Genomic DNA, 18,118 nt, shown 5'->3' on the forward strand with positions numbered 1-18,118 from the left:
CTGCGACTTACACCATCATCATCTACCTTACTGGGAAGCCCTGGGGACATACTTCACCTGTGGGAAGGTATACCATCTAGCTGCCATAACATCACCCCAGCGGACCCCTAAGCAGCGTCGGTCATCTTGACCGAATACCAGAGGTGGCGTCACGAACACCGTACAAACAACAAACTACACCTTTAATTGGGCGCCCCTTAGCAGGGCCACGGACCGGGTCGGGCCACCGTGACATCCCCAGAACCGAGACCGAGGGACCTGGTACCGAGTACCCCACTCCCCTGCGCCTGGGGGCGATCCAACTTTGGAGTCAAGAACAGGATCTACTTAAGCCTGAACATCAGGTCATGTGTGCCTAAGAACTGTGTCAGAATTGTGCTTGAACTGTGATTTACTGCAAGGACTGTGTATTGCCACTTGCCGCCAAAAATTCCAGCCAAAACCGCTGCCATTGCCGCGCCACGAGGAGCGCCAGAGAAGACGAAGGGCGTGCCATGGGAGGAGACTACCAAAGCGGCGCCAAAAGTGATGACCGCCCTCTCGGACTACTGCTGCAAGAGGGCGATGTGCCCCGAAGCACAGGAGGACCGCCCGCTGATTTGCAACGGCAGGAGCCAGGACAAGAAGGGGCTCCACCCTCAGAAAATGGCTGAGCCATGTGCCTGTGTGGCAACGGACCTCGAAGCAGCGAGGGCGACCAACGAGTACCTGAACGACGACGAAGTGATCCCGGACTGTCCCCGCCAACCAGAGGCGGATCCGAACCCACCGCCGCTGGAGGATCCGAACCTCTTGGAGCCGCAGGCGGAAGAGCCGAGTCAACCTATCCCGAACGCGGAGCCAGCAGATGTGAAGCAATGGAAGTCAGAGCTGTGCCAGAGGGTCGCATTGGAAGACCCGTGGTCCGAGCCACAGCCGATTCCAGTGTCCTCATCAATGGAACAGATCGGCATCGGTGGAATCACATCAGACGCAGGTATGGAAAGCGCCCCTGCTCTACCGACCGATCCTGCTCCCGTGACCGCTCCCCGCCCCGGCAGTGACCGATTCCCCGCCGCTGAGCTCGTCGTGGTAGCCCTTGATACCGTGGAGAAGACAGTACCTCCGTTAACAACAGCTATGGGAGAACCACTAGACGTGAGTTCCGAGGGGGTGATCTTCCAATGGGACGCGCCAAGGACTAGACCAGATGGGTCCCGAGAAGAAGGAATCTATATTGCTGCGCTCACCTGGGAGCAGTACAAACAATGCCTAATTTCACACTGGAAAAACCGAAAAGAGACAGAACGAATCGATCCACCGACAGTACAAAAGCCAACAACCGAACGCGGTACTAAGAACTTGGTAAAACAAGGGACTGTACTAGCCTTTCACCCGAAAAGGGGTTGGGGCTTTATACAGGAACCGGGACTGCCGACTGAGGTCTTCTTTACCAGTTACAACTAGTGTTGAGCGATACCGTCCGATACTTGAAAGTATCGGTATCGGAAAGTATCGGCCGATACCGGCAAAATATCGGATCCAATCCGATACCGATACCCGATACCAATACAAGTCAATGGGACTCATGTATCGGACGGTATTCCTGATGGTTCCCAGGGTCTGAAGGAGAGGAAACTCTCCTTCAGGCCCTGGGAACCATATAAATGTGTAAAAGAAAGAATTAAAATAAAAAATATCGCTATACTCACCTGTCCGACGCAGCCGGGACCTCACCGAGGGAACCGGCAGCGTTGTTTGTTTAAAATTCGCGCTATTACTTGGTTACGTGAATTCCCGGCTTGTGATTGGTCAGGTCGGCCATGTTGCCGGGACGCGGACCAATCACAGCAAGCCGTGACGAAATTACGTCACGGCTTGCTGTGATTGGTCCGCGTCCCGGCAATATGGCCGCCCTGACCAATCACAAGCCGTGACGTCACGGGAGGCTGGACACGCGCTCATTTTAAAATGGGCGCGTGTCCAGCCTCCCGTGACGTCACGGCTTGTGATTGGTTGCGCCGCGGTCAACCAATCACAAGCCGGGAGGCTGGACGCGCTCATTTTAAAATGGGCGCGTGTCCAGCCTCCCGTGACGTCACGGCTTGTGATTGGTTGCGCCGCGGTCAACCAATCACAAGCCGGGAGGCTGGACGCGCTCATTTTAAAATGGGCGCGTGTCCAGCCTCCCGTGACGTCACGGCTTGTGATTGGTTGCGCCGCGGTCAACCAATCACAAGCCGGGAGGCTGGACGCGCTCATTTTAAAATGGGCGCGTGTCCAGCCTCCCGTGACGTCACGGCTTGTGATTGGTCAGGGCGGCCATATTGCCGGGACGCGGACCAATCACAGCAAGCCGTGACGTAATTTCGTCACGGCTTGCTGTGATTGGTCCGCGTCCCGGCAACATGGCCGACCTGACCAATCACAAGCCGGGAATTCACGTAACCAAGTAATAGCGCGAATTTTAAAAAAACAACGCTGCCGGTTCCCTCGCTGAAGTCCCGGCTGCGTCGGAGAGGTGAGTATAGCGATATTTTTTATTTTAATTCTCTCTTTTACACATTTTAACATTAATGTTGTTGCGATACCCGATACCCGATACCACAAGAGTATCGGAATCCCGGTATCGGAATTCCGATACAGCAAGTATCGGCCGATACCCGATACTTGCAGCATCGGAATGCTCAACACTAGTTACAACATGAAGGCCCAGTCCCGCAGCGGATATGATAACCGAATTTTACGCAGAGGGGACCAGGTGACCTACACTCGCCATCGGAGTGCACAAGGTTAGTGTGCCCGGAGCATCAGGTGATGTGAGCCTACTGTAGCGCCCCCCGTTGTCCTGCCTGAACTGACGAATCCTAACGTGACCACTACGGTGTGCATTATCACCGCTGCTGAACTTGCTACCAAAGCCGACATTCGAATCCAGACCCCTGGCAACTTGACCGCACCCGGGGGACAACAAGATGATATTGACACCGCATCAGATGAGAACACGGGACTAAAGCTTCCCCGGTCAAGAAGTGCTCATTACCGACTGATGTCTTGCAACCTACTATGAAACCTCGAGGCCCCGAAAAACTGTAAATAGTTAACTGTTTGTTTGCTTGTCGTTTTGCTGCTCAAACACCCGTTCAGGGTTAATTCTTAAAGGGATCCCTTCGTTTACCCGGGATCCCTATTGTTTCTAGTTTTGCACCGGTTCATCACTGTTTTGCCAAAGAACATTTGAATCATGAACAGTCGCATGGTTACAAACTGCTTGTACATAGTTTGCACCTTCTTAAAGGTGCTTCCTACTGGTTTTACAAAGAAGAGCTTTTTGAAGAGACTGTTCCTGCTTACAGCGCAAAGGTTCTTGCTTTAAACTGACTTGCAACTTGATGGTTTGCACTACCTCAGAAGAGACTTGGTTTACCCTTAAAGGGAATGTTCATTTGTTGCACTTGGCCTAAAACATGATAATGTTGCCTAAAGAAAGTTAACTAGTGATAATGTTTTACATAGTGATAGTATGTAGCTAGGAATAGAAAATGTCTTATAATGTTCTTGAATAAAATCGAAGTTAAAGTAATTATTAGAATTTCATGAGAAGAAAAGCTGAAGAAAGATGCAGTAGGCCCGTAGGGGTAGACAGATAGTCCTGCATACGTGAAGGTGGAAGAGGAATGACGAGAATGTTAATTTGCACTTTTGAGTTTTATAGTATACCTTTAGTGGGTACATGCCCTTAAAGGAGAGATACCGTTTTGTATTTGCACTTAGTAGATAGTATGCCGAGTTGGGTAATAATGGTTATTTATAGTTAGTTATTTAATGATTGTTATTTAAAGTGATACGCAAAATGTAAATATGTTTTGTTTGTAACGTTCAAATGTCCTCACCTCCCATAAAGGGAAGCATTGTTATATTTACTTGTTTACAGCATTTCAAAAATTTTGTATGTCTTTCGCTAACATGTATTGTTGTTCTTCTTTTCCCAGTCCGGGAGTACTGGATTTAACGGGGGGGAGTGCAGCGCCCCAGAGTCCTGGTCGTTGCAGTAATGTCGCTCTTCCACCAGAGGGAGTGATGTTACGTCTGATGAAACAAAAGGAGTTCACCTGACCAGGTATCACAGTCACACACTACACTTCACACTCCAGTCTACCAGGGGGAACAAAGGTTCTATGTACTAGGCCACTCCTCACACACGGGTAAAACTGGTGGTTTGGAAGGGAAGTTAGGCAGAACACTACTGGGCTTGACCCAGGGAAGACCTGTCAGGCAGACAGGGGGAGAAGGAGGAACATCTGAGCTGCAGACAGAGGTCCTTGTTAGGGGTGGGATCCTGACAGAGACAGAGACAGAGCGAGAGATAGAACGTTACGGAGTTGCGCCTGCACTACATTGCAGCAGCATCCTAAGAAAGGACACGAAGCGAAGTATATTGTGGAGAGTGAGCAACAAGATCACAGCACAAGGAGATAACACCGGGAGGAGGGTCTGCCCCGAGATCGGCGGCCTCCTTCTGAGGCGCGTAGCCGGTGGACGGAACACCGAGGGAGTAATTGGCTCTACGCATTACTTTGAACTACGGCAGGACAGTTAATTCCAAGTTGGCTGCCCAACCTTTAACCTAATGAAGACAACGGAGGCAAATTGTGGGAGAGGGGCGTCTTTAGGGTCCATATAAAATAGCTCCAGGCCTACCCCGTCATACGGGTCGTCCTATGCATACCATCTGGGGGACGGAGAGAGAATATCAGAAACATACACGACAGTTGTGAGGACTATCCCGTGGTGCTCAGCAGGGAAGTACTACAACATACAGGCGCTAGTAGGAAGGCTACTGATTTCCACCTGCAAAGGGAACTCTGGATGTGCCTTCGGACCGGCCGGATTCAGCCAGCCCTGTTAGCAGTGCTCTGGATTGTGGACGCTGAAGTCTACAGTAAAAGGTAAAGAGACTGCAACCTTGTGTCCTCATTATTTACTGCGACTTACACCATCATCATCTACCTTACTGGGAAGCCCTGGGGACATACTTCACCTGTGGGAAGGTATACCATCTAGCTGCCATAACATCACCCCAGCGGACCCCTAAGCAGCGTCGGTCATCCTGACCGAATACCACAGGTGGCGTCACGAACACCGTACAAACAACAAACTACACCTTTAATTGGGCGCCCCTTAGCAGGGCCACGGACCGGGTCGGGCCACCGTGACATCCCCAGAACCGAGACCGAGGGACCCGGTACCGAGTACCCCACTGCCCTGCGCCTGGGGGCGATCCAACAACATGTATAAAAAGTATCATGTGATCAAAATACAACTTGCCTAATAATTCTGCACACTGTGTATGTGTATGGCTTGGGGCTTTAGATGCTTTCTATAACCGCAATACATTTGTGATATACTGACAGCACCTTGTGATGTGGTTCAGCATGCAGTAATATACGGTAGTCTCGATATTGTGCAAGCCCTGTCTCATTGTGTAATATAAAGACTGCATCTTTTAATAAAATGGGCTTGAGTAGTATGTTTACCATTAAATTTACCACTGTGGATTTTCCTACATCTTTTTCGTTGCGAAAGTTGAGAAACAGAAAGACTACCATGCACATACTTCAACTTGTATCTGTAAAATATAATTTTTGGGCTGACAACTTTTTGCAACGCTACCTTTACAAATTACATTTTTAAATTTGTATTATCTAGAAAACTCAACAAAAACCTTGGCGTTTAAAAAAAATAAATAAAAATAAGTGGATTTCATCCTAGTTCCAACCTTTAGTAATCCTTAATAAATAGGCATTGTTGGTCGTAGTAAATTGTACAGCTGGGTGGCAGGGCAAGGAGTGCGGCAGTGTGTTATGGAGCGGAGCACAATGCCATTTATTTAAATCACATATTTAATACCCTCCATAAAGCGAGTGCATCGTCCCTAGCAGGGCTCCGAGTGGTAATTGGATGCGCTCGGAAGTCTTTTAGCATTGTTACAGATCAACTTTCACTTGAGCGAAAGGATAACATCCAATTACTGGATCCAGCGGGGACACTTTAAACCTGCCCGATTTAATAACCGTAAGCAGATAGTAGGCTCATGATAAAAGAGTTAAAAAAAAGCAGAACTTTAAAGGGGACTGATGAGAAGTGTGATTATATCTGATTCCTTTACTACATAGTGATTTATGCACTCTTGTGTTAAGAAGGCGATATGCCACTAGAAATATTGCTCCCACCTTAGTAGGGACATCAGTGGAATTTTAAAGAAGAATGGAAAAACATAGTAAATGTATATGGTATATACGCTCTTCAACATTGAAATAACACCAAGAAGGAAAAGCCGCGGAATGCCGAATATAACAGGATGGAGACGTCACCGATCTGCAAATGGTAGAAAAAAATGGAATCAAAATTTTCAAAACATCCTGGTTTATTCAATAAGGAGTAAGAGCCCGTTGCGTACAAACACATGCACTTCCATCCTTGGTCCAAGTATAAAGCATCAAACGGTGAGTACACAAACCATCGTGGTTGCATGAAATGTGGATACAAGCCAGACCACCATCTACAGGTGTTTCACTGACCTCACACCAATGCCCTCCAAGGCCATCATGGTGCACAGCAAGATGAAAATGGAGGCTGTTCAGTGATGAATACCGCTTTTTTCTTGAATGCAGTCATAGCCAGAGATTTGTTTGAAGACCACATGGTCAATGCAATGAAGAGGCCTTCATGATGAAACGTCAGACGGGTCATATGGTGTTGGGTGGCATAAGCGAACTGGATCACTCTGGCCTTTATACCAGCTACACTAAAATCTCTACATTATATTGATTTGGTAGTGGAACCATTGGTGCCACCATTTCTCCCAAATGTTCTTTAAACACCATAACGTCAGGCCACTTGTTGTCCGTGCTACTGTGAGCAGTCTGTGTGGTCTCCATGCTCCCATGGCCTGCAGCGTCTCCAGACTTGTCTCCTATTTAGCACATCTGAGACCTCATTGATTAGTGATGACACAGGAGCTGCCAGAAGTGGATCTTGATGATTTGCCCAAGTTACCTCATTGGTAGCAGCCAAGGCTGGAATTGTCGATATTTCTAAGCTCATACTTACTACTGAATAAATCAAGATGTTTTGAGAAATGTGTTTCCATTTTGTCATAATTTGCATGCCATTACCATGTCTATTGACTCTGTGATTTCCACAATTCCACAACTTTACTTTCTTGGTGTTGCAATTTCAATGTTAAGGAGTGTACAATGTATACTTACCCGCTTTAAGCTGCAGTGTAGTCTGCTCCGGTGAGACAGGAGGCAATGGCATCCCATTCTTCGGTCTCCTAATCACAGAGGCCTCTGAGGGTGACTTTGAGGACATTGCTAATTGCTCCTGTCAATCATAAGCCTCGGCTATCAGGTGACCGAAGAACGGAACGTCTTCGCCTATAATCTCCCAGGTCCATTCTGCCACTTTAAGAGCATGTTTATTTAGGATCTTATATTACTACCCTGTGTATGTGCTTTGTATGTAATTTATAGATTGTGTTGTACTGTGTCTGTGCCCCTTTGTGGTCCATGTTTCAAGGACTATCGGTAGTAGCTGGGCAGAAGGAATGATTGTATGTGTTGTGTTGTGGCACAAGACCTAAATATAAGGGCAATGTTTGGCATCAGAAGCAGAAAAAGCATGTTGTCTGAGGAACTCGTCATTGACCTATGAGAATAGTGTTATGCACCTATGTGATGTAGCAGCAGAACTTTCCATTCTTGGGATAAGAATATGATAAATACAGATAATGTGATTAATAGACAATCTGCAAATCACTTTATTTAAAAATTATGTTGTCTTACCAAGAAAAAAACATTCCAAAAGTAGGGGTCACTAGACGTGGCAGGCATAATGCAAGGTGGGAAGTGAGGAGAAAGGAGCTGATCTGACAGGTGAAATGTAGTCCAATACCAATACTTCTAGGAGATAAGAGGTACCAATACAGTCTCTTAAGCTCTTACTCTACTAAACAATATGGACACTGTTGGGGTTTGTAACTCTGTCTTTTTCTGATCTCCTCTTTGCTGATTTATAATCACAGACCACATCAAGGGAGAGCTTTGATGTGGTCATAAAGACACATGACAGAAGTTTAGAAAAAGACAGAAAAGAGTTACAAACTCCTCTAAAGAACAAACTCATTGACAAATTCTTTGTTAATTCATTAAACAGCAAGGTATACACTCACTGGCCACTTTATTAGGTACACCTGTCCAACTTCTTGTTAACACTTAATTTCTAATCAGCCAATCACGTGGCGGCAACTCAGTGCATTTAGGCATGTAGACATGGTCAAGACAATCTCCTGCAGTTCAAACCGAGCATCAGTATGGGGAAGAAAGGTGATTTGAGTGCCTTTGAACGTGGCATGGTTGTTGGTGCCAGAAGGGCTGGTCTGAGTATTTCAGAAACTGCTGATCTACTGGGATTTTCACGCACAACCATCTCTAGGGTTTACAGAGAATGGCCCGAAAAAGAAAAAAAATCCAGTGAGCGGCAGTTCTGTGGGCGGAAATGCCTTGTTGATGCCAGAGGTCAGAGGAGAATGGGCAGACTGGTTCGAGCTGATAGAAAGGCAACAGTGACTCAAATCGCCACCCGTTACAACCAAGGTAGGCCTAAGAGCATCTCTGAACGCACAGTGCGTCGAACTTTGAGGCAGATGGGCTACAGCAGCAGAAGACCACACCGGGTACCACTCCTTTCAGCTAAGAACAGGAAACTGAGGCTACAATTTGCACAAGCTCATCGAAATTGGACAGTAGAAGATTGGAAAAACGTTGCTTGGTCTGATGAGTCTCGATTTCTGCTGCGACATTCGGATGGTAGGGTCAGAATTTGGCGTAAACAACATGAAAGCATGGATCCATCCTGCCTTGTATGGAGCATCTTTGGGATGTGCAGCCGACAAATCTGCGGCAACTGTGTGATGCCATCATGTCAATATGGACCAAAATCTCTGAGGAATGCTTCCAGCACCTTGTTGAATCTATGCCACGAAGAATTGAGGCAGTTCTGAAGGCAAAAGGGGTCCAACCCGTTACTAGCATGGTGTACCTAATAAAGTGGCCGGTGAGTGTATATGAAAAAGCGAAAAGGTGTAAAATGTTTAATTAAACTGCAAAAAGTATTTTTTGCCAAAAATGCATGCATTTAATTTACACCCCCCCAACAAAAAAAATAAAAATAATAAAAACAAATAAAAAATAGGTCATAAATGATAACGCCCAGTTGAACTAGTGTTTGTGGAGAGCATACAGAGGTTGTCTGATGATAATAGGTAATTACTTATGAATGGTGCAAGTCTGACCACTGGGACCTGCATCAGTTGGCAGAAAGGCCACATTTATCTCCCAATTAGGGCACATTTTATCATTCTTTTGCGCCCTTCTCCACCCTAAAATGTTGTTTTATAGCTTATAAATGGATGAAGTGCCTTTTAGTACACTATATACCTTAGACTAAAGACCAAAATGTACAGAGCATGAAGAGAAGAGTAGAAATGTGTGTTGTACTCGAACCCCTACTACACAGCGGGTTTACGCTTCCTAGTCATCTCCCCTGCGCAGTTCATGGCATCGTGGTCTCTCCTACTACACAGCTGTGAAGAATGAGTGACTATCAGATTCATTTAGGAACCTGTACAGTTGTACGTGGCATAATCCGCTTAGAGGTCCTAAGCCTTAGGAAAAAAGCCTTTGAGGAATGTCAGACTTACTGCACACAATGATGGTTCATGTCGTTACATGCACAAGTCCGAGTCTGGGAGAGCGGCCGCTACAATGCATGCAGGCACTAGGTCATTTGGGGAATCAGAGATTATATCACCAATACTGATTTAATATCCAGAAAACTGCTGATGCTTTTCTCAGGAGGGGTATCGGAAAATACTATGGAGATTAAACGTGTAGAACTTTATTAATACTGAAGGTAACTGGGCATCAGATTCATGCTGCCCAAACCACAGGCATCATGAATCAGTCACTGGCTGCACCGTCGGGAAGGTTTAACAGAAAAAAAAAGAAACAATACATTTAAAAGCCATCCGGCTAACTAACACAAGGTGGGTCCCCAGCCTCTTTCTCACCTGCCCAATGCAGTTGACTGACAGGTCTCTCCCTAAGGGATAGGAATGGGGAGAAGTTGGTCTCGGATTCGTCTCCAGTCTGATTCAAGATGCATGCTTTCTCTGAAATGAAGTTGTGTGTTAGTGTAAAACATACCTGGCTGCAAACACCAGCAGCATGAATCTGATGACAGGTTCCCTTTAAGATCTGGTAGCACTTTTCCCATAAATGCATGTTTATAAAACTAACCTGTGGAAACCGTAAAACACCTACGGTAATTAAAAAGATTTCAGATTATGAAAGACGGATTAGATTGGAATCAAAGGTAAACTGTCAGCAATAAAAAAACAAACAAACAACAGTATTTACAGGAAGACATAGCACCAATCCTCCAGAGTTCAGTGGTGGCAGCTTTACACCTCTCCATCCGAAGCTCGGCATTGTGCTTGGTGATGTACGGCTGCTTGTTCCTGGTGACTTTTCTGTTCTTTGTTCTTCAGCACTTGTCCCCCCAAATCTGTAATGTTACGGGGTCCCCACTTCGCAGCTGAGTAGCTGCTGTTTCTTACACTTCTCAATAATATCACCCACAAGTGATGGAGGAAGGTTTAGGAGGGAAAATATGTCATGGACAGACTTGTTATTCCGGTGGCTCCTACTACAGGACCAGTGCTGGCATCAGTGAGCTCTGCACCACCGGATGTTCTGTCACATGCTCGTAAAGCATGACGGGGGGCCGGAAGTTATACACTGGAGGCGAGGGGTCGGAGGATATACACCGAGAGCGATGGGGTCGGTTGTTATACAACAGGGGTAATGGGACTGAATTAAACACCTGAATTAAATTATTTAGAGAAACCGATACGTTTTCCTGTTTCTTCTTGCAAATAGTTACATGAACCAAGCTGCAATAATCTAGGCATCTTCTGGTATAGAATTTTATAGTTACAGCTGGTACAAGTAATACATATACACACCAGATATATCACATAAGCATATTTGCTAGTAACATTCCAACATTCAGTATGAGTCACTCTTCTAACAGGTGTTAGTAGAGCACATGGCAGTTTCTGAGCTGCTTTCAGTGGGTTAAGTGCCCAGTGATGTCCTTCCTGATTCTGGCTGACTTTTCACTAGCACAAGCGTGAATGTCTGGCTGTAATTCTGCATGCCAAGCAGGGAGCACTTGGGAGAAAAGGGGCACAACTTCTCAAGGTGGTTGCTGGGGGGGGAGAGGAGAAGGGACTGAATGTGGCAGGGGTGTTAGCTTGACCCTGTGCCACAGAGCTAAAGGACTTTTGATGGGTAATAAAGAGGTCCTGCAAATTACGAATGAGATTTCCTATCCGAAAGGAACATTAGTGCGGATTATTCAATTGCCTTGCGGTGGGAGATAGCCCGCCTTTGTTCTTTGAGACTACATCTGGCCTTTCCGTGTAAGTCATTTGCATGGCTAATGCTCCAGCAATGGAATTTGTCCGATCGGAGGGTCCCCCTCTGGCTGGGTTGTAGGCCCCTTGTCTTCGGTGTATCTAGTCTGGGTTGACAACATTGCTGACACATCATGAGAGTAAACTTTGGAGTTAAAACTGGGATCCTTCTGCATGCAAAGCAGCCAGCGCAGGGGAAAATGCCAGTCACAATAGAAGCGTGCATGGGGCCTCTCTGATCCTGGCACAAAAGGCTTTTAAAGGGGCAAGAAAGATCTCAGTCATGTGTACGTATAAAACTAAAAGGGATGATGCATGAAGACTCTTTACACCTCAAACCTGAAACTTGTTGTGAAAACAGATTTTAAAAAGAGTTGTACGATGTATTTATGCAATAAAACAATAGCAAAACATTTATGTAACATCAAAGCCTCCTCTAGAATTTACACTAAATTATGAACCTGTAAAGTTGTGTTCACATCTTCTCCAGTGCAAAAACTGCAAAGCGTGCAGCATTATTTTTTCTAGAAATACTACAAAACTATGTGGACATTGGGCACTAATTATATTTCCCATGCATTGGGTCCATCACACCTTCAATTCTGTTTATTGGCCTGAAGGTCACTTTAGATCAGTCGGATAAATCTAATTATATGGCAGCTTTAGCCGACTATCTGAGGGCTGTCCCACACGTCCAGATAATTCCGGTACTGGAAAAAATCGGTACCGGAGTTATCCGTGTCCGTGTGCCCGTGAGCTCACGTAGGCCATACGTGCGGCACACGTGTGCAGCCCGTGTGCCGAGTGGGTACCACACGGAGCGTGTGGTACCCACGCGTGTGGTACACTGCATCGTGCTGAAGCCGCGATTCATATCTTCTGTGCAGCAGCGTTTGCTGCATAGAAGATATGAATAATAGTTTAAAAGAAAGATCTATGTGTCCCCCGCCCTCCCACCCCCTGTGCGCCCCCCCACCCCCTGTGCTCCCCCCCGCTGTTCTGAAAATACTCACCCGCTCCCTCGTTGGCTGCCGCTGCTTCCTGATCTGGCCCCATCTTCTCCTGTATGCGGTCACGTGGGGCCGCTCATTTACAGTCATGAATAGGCGGCTCCACCCCTATGGGAGGTGGAGCCACATATTCATGACTCTAATCGTCGGCCCCACGTGACCGCATACAGTAGAAGGGGCGGCCAGCACAGAACACTGCGAGGGAAGCGGGTGAGTATTTTCAGAACAGCGGGGGGGCGCACAGGGGGTGGGAGGGCGGCAGACACATAGATCTTTATTTTAAACACTATTATTCATATCTTCTATGCAGCAAACGCTGCTGCACAGAAGATATGAATCGCGGCTTCAGCACCATGTGGGGGGGACAGCGCTTACTGTAGCGCTGTCTCCTGCACGCCACACGGACTGCAAAAGGAGAAGGTCCGTGTGTGGTCCGTGTTTTACACTGACTTTAATGGGTCCGTGTAATACGTGCGCTCCCACGAACACTGTCATGTCTCCGTGTTTGGCACACGGAGACACAGTCCGCAAAAAATCAATGACATCTGCACAGATGCATTGATTTTTATGGGTCTACGTGTGTCAGTGTCTCCGGTACGTGAGGAAACTGTCACCTCACGTACCGGAGCCACTGACGTGTGAAACCGGCCTGATGTGTATGGGGGCCTCCGAAATCTAGGCAGATGATGCCTTAGGAGAAAAGGATCGGGAAGCTTGAATTATATTGCCAATCCTTTTGTTCTCCTTGAAAAGAAATGTATTGCTAGAGGAGTTCTCCCCTATCCCCACTAAAAATACATGAAAATCCATTCATATGTATGGGAAAGGCAGGAGAGATAGTCAAGGGGCAAATTCCTACTATGTAAAATCTATACATACAGCTCTGACAAAAATTAAGAGGCCGCTGCAAAACGTTCAGTTTGTCTGATTTTTCTCTTTATAGGTATATTTGAGTAAAATGTAAATTGTTTTTTTATTCTATAAACTTCCGAATTTCCAAGCAATACATTTCGTATTTTTTTCTGAAAAGGAGAAATGGTCAAAATAAAAAAACAAAAACAGTGCTTTCAGACCTCAAATAATGCAAAAAAAAAAAGTTCATAATCATTTAGAAACAACAATACTAATGTCTTAACTCAGGAAGAGATCAGAAATCAATATCTTGTGGAATAACCATGATTTTATTTTGCATATATTCTTTATTTAGAAAATTTCAATAATATAACAGGAAAGGAAAAAAGGGTAAATATTTTCCAAAAATAGTAAAAGAAAAGAAAAAAAAACAATCTGCGTCTTGGCATGCTTTCCACCAGTCTTTCCAGCAGTTCTTCTTTGTTTGATGGCTTGTGACTATCCATCTTCCTCTTGATTGCATTGCAGAGGTTTTCAATTGGGTTCAGGTCTGGAGATTGGGCTGCCCATGACAGGGTTTTGATGTGGTTGTCTCTTAATTTTTGCCAGAGCTGTATATAAACTGATACATACAATATCTGGCCACCACATTACAAAAATGGCTGTGACACCTTAGTTTTAATAGGACAATACGGCTTTTAGAATGGTTTTGCACTGCATTTTGCACTGGTATTAATTCAATGTATCAATGGCTCGACAATCACTCAGTACGAGATGGAGGCCGGTATTGGTTGGCTTTTATGTTCTCTGTTGTATATGAATAGTGCAGCTGAGTATGCCTTTCCACACAAAGGTAACAAGTTAAAAACAAACCTATAGGTGATGAATGCTGTTGGTTATACTACCTCATCTGTCAGGAAATCCACCTGTTAAGTTCATCCAATGGCAAAACACTTTGTTATTATGCTTCTTCTACAGTCCATTGTGTCATAGCTGTTGACCTGTAATCAGCTTATAATTACATACATTCTACATGCTAGGTATTACAACTGAATAAGACACCAGGATTAGCAGAATTGTGTGCAAATTCTAAATTCTCTATCTAAAACGAATGCCAAAAGATACTTGTAGTATGGGTTGTCAGATAAGGGAAGGATATACACTCACCAATAATTTAAAGGGTTTGTCCAGGTTGGCATGAAAGTTTGCAGATTTTTGTACCAAACCTGGACAACACCTTTACATGGTCTGGATTCTCTGGTGCTGGTGACGAGACCTGGGGGGGTCATATAAGCGCAAGTGTGTGATAGTCATACTTCTGTCTACATTTCGAGTAGACATGCCTATGTCTAGTCAGAAAATGGTTGCGGGTACGCATAATCCATTATTGTGGTTCTATGATTGCCCAGTCTCCTCGCCGGCACCAGAGAATCCTGACAATGCGCGTTGTGCGGATTCACAAGTCTGCAGTCACATGCAGTGCGCCAAACCTGGACTATGTCTTTAAAATTGACGCTCATGGAAAAAAAAAACACAGCCATGCCTTTACTAATTTTGAGGTGCTAAAAGGGTGTAACCCAAGTTACCCTTCCATGTATATTTTGCATGCACAGTACTCTGTTGTTATGCCGCTGATGTCTATCCTACCTTAATCTCTGTCCTTCTCTTCAAGGTAACATTATAGGCTCCGGTATCTTCATTTCTCCAAAGGGGGTCCTAGAACACAGCGGGTCTGTGGGCTTGGCGTTAATTGTCTGGGTTCTTGGTGGTGGCGTGTCCGCCCTCGGGTCCATGTGTTATGCAGAGCTTGGAGTCACGATTCCTAAATCAGGAGGTGATTATTCATATGTCACTGAGATTTTTGGTGGGTTAACAGGGTAAGTACTTATGCTGTATGATTTTTACATTGCATTTTTACATCCCCATCCCCGAAATCAGGGGGCAACATTAACGACAACCACCGTTCCGTTTTTAAAATATGAATTATTTAGGATGGGTTCCAGAGAATATTGAAAAATATGAGGCCGGGTTTAAAAATTGCAGACGTGACTGGCCCCAAATGTAACCCTTTTTCATTCCATGCCTATTCAGCACCCAGGCCACGGCCTCAGTATCACTGCTACATTTATAATCTTATTGCTCTTGTGGTTCTGCTTGTATCATGGTGGAGATTAATTGGAGGATGGAGTGGGGAGAGGAACGGCTAATCTTCGGATGTGGTTAGAGGAGAGCCTGCATTGCCCCTGGCCTTGGTGCTGAAACGTAATGTGGCGTATATGACACAGAGCTGCTGTCATCGGCTCGTGAGACGCACACGGCCCTCATATCACAATTCTAATTTTCCTTCCCTGTCATTGATGGATATCTTATTGTATTTGATGTTGCAAATTGCTTAAGATGGAGAGGGAAAAAAAAAGGATTTTTTGACCCTGGAGAAATGTTTAACATAGGAAAATCTATAATGTGCTATGAGTAAAAGCTACTCTTGTTTGGATTGCAGTAAATGCTGCAAATAACAAACAAAAAAAAAGAACAGAAAAACAGGGGTTCTATTAAATTCCAGCAAGGTGAATCCTTATAAACGTAATTAATTTAACATAGAAAATGGCAGGGAAAAAAAATCCAAATGCAACACCAATAAATAAAAAGCAGACATTTCAGACACAGTCCTTACTCGTTACATTTTATTTCTATAACTCCCATTTATCTGGAGAAAGAGGGGAGTCCCAGTGCTCCCCTTTTTTAGAATTCCAGAGAAAAAGGAGTCGAGTTGGCCATGTATAAGCACGGCTATATCTGCGGTCATTTAATTGATAAAAGAGTAATAAGCATTTCACATCCCTCACACTACAATGGGGAGAGCCACATTCACTATGATCTCTGTCTCTATGGATTAGAGTCCAACATTTTGGACTATACAGAATGGCTTTTTTTTTTTCTTTTTTTGAGGAGGAAAGGGGTTTAACACTTAATCAACTATGACAACCACTTTACTATTTACGACTTTTCTATTTTTCAAAGAGTCAAAGCAAGTCCCTTTTACAACTTTTACTAAGAATGAATATAACTTTCCTAATTAATGTTGTGGACTCAAAAGTAATAGGAGTTCAAAAACTCTCACGTACTCGTAATTGTTCTTAATCTCTCAGCCTGCAAAGTATTACTTATTGGAGAAGCAGGTTATACTCCATATCATGCCCCAGGACATTGCAGTGCAAACTTCTCTTAGGAGATTGATAAATGCCAGGGCCCATGAACAATTTGTATGTAAATTAAAACTGACCTTTATAAATATTGTCTGTTCTCTTCTCAAGAGATCGCTATGAATGGCTAATTGGGTAAAATAATGCATTTATGTTTAGGTACAGATTAAATCTAAATGTGTAAATGTAGACAGAGGTCATAGGCTATTGCATGTACTTATACATATACAGTCGTGGCTGAAAGTGTTGGCACCCTTGGAATTGTTCCAGAAAATGAAGTATTTCTCCCAAGAAGTTATTGCAATTACACATGTTTTCTGATACACATGCTTATTTCCTTTGTGTGTATTGGAACAACACAAACAAACAGAGGGGAAAAAAGGCAAATTGAACAGAATTTCACACAAAACCCCCAAAATGGGCTGGAAAAAATTATTGGCACCCTCAAATTAATAATTGGTTGCACACCATTTGGAAGACATAACTGCAATCAATCGCTTCCTATAACCATCTACAAGCTTCTTACACCTCTCACCTGGAATTTTGGACGACTCTTCTTTTGCAAACTGTTTCAAGTCTCCGTATTTGAAGGCGCCTTATCCCAACAGCAATTTTAATCTCTCTCAATAGGTGATCAATGGTATTTAGATCCGGACTTATTGCTGCCACTTCTGGACTCTCCAATGTTTTGTTTCCATCCATTTCTGGGGGCTTCTTGAAGTATGTTTAGGGTCAATGTCCTGCTGAAAGACCCATGACCTAGGACAGAAACCCAGCTTTCTGACACTGAGCACTAAATTACCACCCAAAATCCTTTGGTAATCTTCAGATTTCATGATGCCTTGCACACAGTCATGGTACCCAGGGCCAGATGCAACAAAACAACCCCAATCCATCTTTGAACCTCCACCATATTTGACTGTAGGTATGGTGTTCTTTTCTTTGTAGACCTCATTCCATTTTTGGTAAACAATAGAATTATGTGCTTTAAGAAAAATCTCTATCTTGGTCTCATCTGTCCACAAGACACTTTCCCAGAAGGATTTTGACTCACACATGTATATTTTGGCAAACTGCAGTCTAACTTTTTATGCCTCTGTGTCAGCAGCGGAGTCATCCTGAGTCTTCTGCCATATCATTTCATTTAATTCAAATGTGGATGGATAGCTTGCGTTGACATTGATGCACCCCGACAGGGGAGCTTGAATTTCTTTCTAACTTGATTGGGGCTGTTTATCCACCATCCTGTGTTGCAACCTTTCATACATTTTTCTCAGCCATCCAGGGAGATTAGCAACAGTGCCATGGGTTGTAAACTTCTTGACATGCTTCTTCACATGCTTGAAACAAAGTTGTTTACCTACAATTTTAGAAAGGTGCCAACAATTTTGTCCTGCCCATTTTAGGGGTTTTGTGTGAAATTGTGTCCAATTTGTCTTTTTTTCCTCAATTTTTTTTTGTGCTGTTCTATTACACACAAAGGAAATATACATGTGTATAACAAAACAAGTGTAATTGCAATAATTTTC

The 18,118-nt window shown here is 44.5% G+C and overlaps 1 protein-coding gene across 3 annotated transcripts in view; it reads left to right on the plus strand.

The window, feature by feature from the left end:
• SLC7A10 (solute carrier family 7 member 10) overlaps positions 1-18,118 on the plus strand; it is a 64,600-nt gene that overhangs the window by 12,724 nt on the left and 33,758 nt on the right. For 2 of the 3 annotated variants that reach the window (XM_077288633.1, XM_077288634.1), the window contains exon 2: positions 15,059-15,263. The exons of the other annotated variant lie outside the window; for it this stretch is intronic. In XM_077288633.1, coding sequence (XP_077144748.1) covers positions 15,059-15,263 — 205 coding nt within the window. The remainder of the gene's footprint in view (positions 1-15,058; positions 15,264-18,118) is intronic. 3 annotated transcript variants of the gene reach the window in all.

This window comes from Ranitomeya variabilis, chromosome 2, assembly GCF_051348905.1.
Source record: "Ranitomeya variabilis isolate aRanVar5 chromosome 2, aRanVar5.hap1, whole genome shotgun sequence".
NCBI lineage: Eukaryota > Metazoa > Chordata > Amphibia > Anura > Dendrobatidae > Ranitomeya > Ranitomeya variabilis.